Source organism: Symphodus melops (assembly GCF_947650265.1).
Source record: "Symphodus melops genome assembly, chromosome: 6".
NCBI classification, from domain to species: Eukaryota; Metazoa; Chordata; class Actinopteri; order Labriformes; family Labridae; genus Symphodus; species Symphodus melops.
The window spans coordinates 18632981-18636557 of NC_136696.1; the positions used below are offsets into that span (position 1 = coordinate 18632981).

A 3577-nucleotide genomic window follows, 5' to 3' on the forward strand; every position below is an offset into this window, starting at 1 on the left:
TGTCACAGTCTGTCATGACATTTTATAATACATTATTTTTAGGTACCTTTTTGTCCCATGGTGACTCATGAAATCCAATGTTTCAGCAATTCATGTATTTATGGATAAGCTAACATGCAAGCATACATGGCATTGTTTTTTGAATCCATGCTTTACATCTAACCAGTAATCCACATTAGCAACTAATATCCATACATTTTGTTTTTACAATAACTGAACATGAACTGCAGCAATTATGTGTGTGTTGTATGTTTCACCCAGGCTCTGTTCAGGCTCAAATCAAAACCTTCACCTTTTATAACAGCTGCACCTTTACAAAGAGGTACATCTTAGATAAGTATTAATCATATTTTCAGAATTCCATGTATGATTGTAAGGTCTTGAAAAGGGTTAATTTTTTTTTAGTTTAAACACAATTTCCTACACTAAACCATAAGGAAATCCCATAGGTTGAGAGGCATTTAAGTGGTTTAATTGTTGTATTACTCAAACATATCCATAGTTCTCTGTATCTTTGTAAGTATAAGTATATTGATCTATTTAGGCTTTTAAAAAGTGTATAATGTCTGAATGCAAAGGCCTACTAGTTTAAGTTGTATGCCTTTGATGCGCAAAACAATTATCAATCTGCCTGTTTGGTTTAGTAATCAGGCTGAGTAAGATTGCGACGAGTAACACGAAACCATGGAGGGATCTTGTATGTTGATTAATAGGAAATGTCCCCGCTTCTTTAAGTATTTCTATTATATACTAGAAGAGTATGTGCCGGTCGATTATCAGATAAATGTATCCAATATTAACCAATAATAACTAGTCTACATTGGATGTTGGTTGTTGTATAGGGTCGTGATTAAATGCACGCTGTCCTACTAAATAGAAAGATAGTCGCATCTTCTGCTATCAGAGGAACTCATGTTCAGCGCTCGGTTTCCAGTCGGACGACTTTGGCAGGAGTACCAGGTCAGAGCAAGTAGGAAAGTAGCCTCACTGCGAACTAGTCGATGTTTTTTTCCCATATTTTACACATAATGAATAAGTGTTTGGCATGTTTAGTCTAATATTAGAGCAGGGTAACTCGTTTAAGCTTACTACACTCTTCTTTGTCGCGTGTTCAGTATCGCCCGTTCCATCTCTGCTGCAGCATGTAATATTGTTATAAATCCCCGGGTTACAAATGTTGGTAAATATAAGTTAAAAGTAAGCACATGTGCAGCTGCTGTTAGCTAGGTCATCATGATGATCACACACGTGAGAAGCAGGAACAGTGAACCACTCTTGTAGTTTGATCATGAAGGAGTTGTTGAGGAAGGTGCACAGCATCTTTCTGAAGATCGTCCTGTTTCCAAGCACATTTACCAGGAGAGGTCCACGGCCTGCAGCCTCTGAGGTTTTAACCTGCCACCTCCAGCAGAGAAAACTCCCTCCGTGGACTTCCTTCTGTGTCCGCTACAGCTCCGTCCACAATGACCAGTTTGGACAGTCTCATTTTAACTGGACAGTTCAAGGCTCCAACTACCACATACTCAGAACAGGCTGCTTCCCCTTCATCAAATATCACTGTACCAAAGCACCTCCACAGAAGCTGGACTTTGAAGACCAGTTTTTCACTGTGTTGAAAGTAATTAATCTGGGTCAGTACATTGTATTTTAAATCCTAAATAACGCATACATTCATTGACTTTTTAAAAACCTGCAGATGCTGAACTCCCTTTTATTGCAGGTATCCCTTGTTTGGCCTATGGCGTTGGTTGCTGGATGGTGGTGGGAGCTGCAGAAACGGTGCAGACAAGTGTTGGACCTGTCACTGTCTATTTTGCCTACCAAGAACAAGAAGGTGCACAGTACTGAAACCATTGACTGGTTATACAGTCTGACTTGATCATGCAGAAAACACAGTTTGAATGTGTTTGAAAGAAGCTCACATCTGATAAGCCGTTCCCATGGTGATGCTGTGGTGTCCCTATTGACAAAAGTGTCATTAGTGCTTCCATTGTCTGAACAGGTTCATTTTGTGTTTAATTATTAAAGATTTGAAAGTTTCAGGAAAGAGTCATCTATGCATGTTGTAACACTGACATACAATACTGACTGATTATTTGGAAAGCTTACTTTCCATTAAAGTTTAATGTTAACGTTTAGGATTTCTCCAAGAATAGACTACAACTTTTCCAGGGTGTTATCACAGCAGAGTGGGTCTATGAATGTTGTGTCAGCCTACAGTGGATTTGTCTTCACAATAAATCTCTTTAAAAAAAAATATATTCGGAGAGAAAAAAATCTAAGTGTTTGGAATTTATTGGTTGTGATGTTTTCTTTTTTTTTTCTTCATGGACTTTGCATGCCTAAATTACAAGGGCCAGCCTCCAGAGGAACATTTGGGAAACTGATGGTAAATAAGACAGACAGCATTTCCTTCAATGCCCATCTCTCAAAGGTTATTAATAATTCATCCAAGTAGTACCAAGTGGCATAACTTATTCAATACTCCCATGTCTTCTGCTTCATTTTGTGTGACAAATGCAAGAATTTAAATAACTCTGGCTCATTTATTTAAAGGTAAATTAGTGATCACTCTGCATGCAACAGATAGTCAATAGTGTTAGAGAAAAACCAGTGACAAGACAGGTCTGACAAAATAGGTTTTAATTACCTAAGTGTGCCCTTTGTGTAGAGACATCTCCGCCCCTTCCTTCAGGCTCTCTCTGGCCTTTGATTTCTGGTAATGTGCTGTGCTGACAGGGCACGCTCACGACTGCTGCAGTCATGCTCTCTCTGAGAGTCAGCTTGACAAACTGCCATATTGATTTCTTCACCCCTCAGCATCTCCTGCTAATAGCATTTATCAGCGACCTCAATTTTCTGGCCTTGGCCTCTTCATTTTTAGCAACAATGAAAGCCAACAAATAATTTCTTGTTGTACATGTAAATCAATGCACCTTTTGACCTTCTTTGCACTTGAAGGCTATGATATCGGTTTACATGCTCTTCATGATGTACAGCCTTTTCATGACGATCTTGTTTTGTAAAAATGGTGCTTCACTTGGTGGTGTTAAACAGCGTTTCAAAGAGAACTCCGTCCTAACCCCCTGCATACACTAGGTTAGCATGACCATCACCTCTTCCTCCCAAAGTTATGTTTACTTTTATTTACATTTCACTGCACATATGTATGAGCATGTGACAAATAAAATCTTGAATTGATTGAATCATTTATTAAGAGTATTTTTAACACTTTGTTGCCAGGTGTAATGAAATGTACAACTTCCAAACAAAATCGTCACATTTTATGGATTTTTTTTATTTATTTTACAGCATGACTGTCAAAGAAGACAGAAGGGAAGTAAATAACATTTGAGCTGTGAGTAAATGTAGTGTAATGTACAATTCCCCCCTCATAACGATAATCAGTGTTTTCTGAACCTCTTAGTGATTGTCGTTTTCTTTTACTGTTAAAATGTTAAGGAGGTGTTCACAATGTCCTGTTGTTCTTTCCCATCACAGATCAGCCAAATAAAATGACGTTAAATTGAGAATCTGCAGCTCAACAGTACACATATCCTCCCAAAACAGTTGTATC

General features: G+C 38.2%; 1 protein-coding gene across 1 annotated transcript; it reads left to right on the forward strand.

Moving 5' to 3' along the window:
• The first annotated feature begins 911 nt into the window (after positions 1–911).
• cUnh15orf61 (chromosome Un C15orf61 homolog) lies at positions 912–3030 on the forward strand. Its single transcript, XM_079346549.1, has 2 exons — positions 912–1631; positions 1721–3030. Exons 1-2 carry the CDS (start codon positions 1289–1291, stop codon positions 1846–1848), a joined length of 471 nt encoding a protein of 156 aa, XP_079202675.1. The 5' UTR covers positions 912–1288; the 3' UTR covers positions 1849–3030.
• The last annotated feature ends 547 nt before the right edge of the window (positions 3031–3577 follow it).

Excerpts from the sequence above, each read along its gene's own strand:
- cUnh15orf61 (XM_079346549.1), top strand. The coding sequence starts at position 1,289 with ATGAAGGAGTTGTTGAGGAAGGTGCACAGCATCTTTCTGAAGATCGTC. Across the intron at positions 1,632-1,720 it reads GTTGAAAGTAATTAATCTGG|GTATCCCTTGTTTGGCCTAT; the intron begins GTCAGTACATTG and ends CTTTTATTGCAG.